A 1,759-nucleotide genomic window follows, 5' to 3' on the forward strand; every position below is an offset into this window, starting at 1 on the left:
TTGTAGAAACTAGATCTTGCCATGTTTCCCAGGTTGGCCTCCAACTCCTGGGCTTAAGCGATTCTCCTGCCTCAGACTCCTGAAGTGTTGGGATTACAGGCGTGAGTCACCGTGCCTGGCCCAGCTTTTCTTTTTAAAAGAGTAAGATCTGGCCACACCAGTCTATCATTTTTGCATGGCAACAATTGGCTGAAGCTGAGTGACAGCTGCCCCCTTTGGATGAGACAGAGGCTGCCTCTAGTTCCTCAGTGTTCCCCACTTCCGGTGTCTCCCAGACACTGGTACCAAGTACCGGTTCTCATTTATCATCATCCTCGTGCTGCTGTTTTTCTTAGAGAAATGTTCTGTTTCCGTGGTTCTCCTCACACCCAGTTTGCCTTCTGCATGTGTGGTTATCTGTTGGCCGCTGAAAGCCTTTGAGTTTGCAACTCTTGGTCCAAATTAGGTCAAAGGGGAAGCCCACTGCAGCCTCCTGTCACCCCGCCTGTTCTCTTTCCTGTCTCATTGTAGCAGCCGCAGGAAATCAGCTGGGGGGAAACCCTAGCCCAGGGGGTGCAACTACATCCAAGTCCTGCTGTATCCAGTAACACCACCGGGGGTCTGCTGGCCGGACGGTGCCGGACGGCACCACCCTTCTGTGGGAAGAGATGACCCAAGCCAGCGGAAGACCACACACCTTGAGAAGTAAAGGAGTCATAGGATTTGAAAGCTGATAGAGAATTTAGCTTCCAGGAGTGTTCAATCTTTCGGCTTCCCTGGGCCACATTGGAAGAATTGTCTTGGGCCACGTGAATACACTAACGATAGCTGATGAGCTAAAAAATAATCACACACAAAAAAATCTCCTAATGTTTTAAGAAAGTTTATGAATTTGTGTTGGGCCTCATTCAAAGCTGTCCTGGGCTGCATGTGCCCCATGGACCGAGGGTTGAACAAGCTTGGCTTACACCTTATTCATGTCTTTATTCTTTTAGCCTTGAGAACTGCCTACTGAGCTAAAACCAATATTCCAGGTTTCATAGACATCAACTACACATTTAATTAATGCCAGATTCACTGGCTTGCTTAGAATCATTTTTGCTCTCTTTTTTTCTTTCTATTTATTTCCTTGAATCATTTTTGTTCTCATACTTTCATTTAATATATTATAAAAATTTTCAACCATTTTGAAAAGTAGAGGATTGTACGCTGAATCCCCACAAACCCGTCACCCAGATTCCAGTATCAAGATTTTGCTACATGCATTTCATCTGTCCTTTTTACATTTCCTTTTCAATTCTTTTTCTTACCTGAAGTGTTTAATGGCAAATCCTGGCCAGGTATGGTGGCTCACACCTGTAATCCCAGCACTTTGGGAGGCTGAGGCAGGCAAATTTAGTGAGCCCAGGTGTTCGAGACCAGCCTGGGCAAAAATGGCAAAACCCTGTCTCTACAAAAAATGCCAAAATTAGCCAGCAGTGCTGGCACTCACCTGTAGTTTCAGCTACTCAGGAGATGGAGGTAGGTGGATCTCTTGAGCCTGGGAGGCGGAGATCACAGTGAGCCGCGATCGTGCTACTGCACTCCACCTTGGGCAACTGAGCGACTCTGACTCAAAAAAAAAAAGGCAAATCTCAAACATATCATTTCGTTCTTCTACTAACTCATCTTTAAAGAATTAAGGATATTTTCTAACATAACCACATCCCTGGCCCATGCAACCGATGCCTGCCTAATACCCAGCTGTGATGTATGCTTCGATGGGCTGCACAGACCCCAA

At 46.1% G+C, this 1,759-nt stretch overlaps 1 protein-coding gene across 2 annotated transcripts in view; it reads left to right on the forward strand.

Annotated features, from left to right (window-relative positions):
- The window catches only part of PDE6A (phosphodiesterase 6A), an 87,589-nt gene extending 86,256 nt beyond the window's left edge, over positions 1 to 1,333 (forward strand). Inside the window, exon 21 of one of the 2 annotated variants that reach the window (XM_037739548.1) lies at positions 511 to 1,333. In XM_037739548.1, coding sequence (XP_037595476.1) covers positions 511 to 651 — 141 coding nt within the window. In that variant the 3' untranslated portion in view covers positions 652 to 1,333. The remainder of the gene's footprint in view (positions 1 to 510) is intronic. The other variant, XM_017531322.2, reaches the window with a different exon arrangement.
- Positions 1,334 to 1,759: the final 426 nt, after the last annotated feature.

The sequence above is a fragment of the Cebus imitator genome, unplaced genomic scaffold (genome assembly GCF_001604975.1).
Source record: "Cebus imitator isolate Cc_AM_T3 unplaced genomic scaffold, Cebus_imitator-1.0 Scaffold71, whole genome shotgun sequence".
Lineage (NCBI taxonomy): Eukaryota > Metazoa > Chordata > Mammalia > Primates > Cebidae > Cebus > Cebus imitator.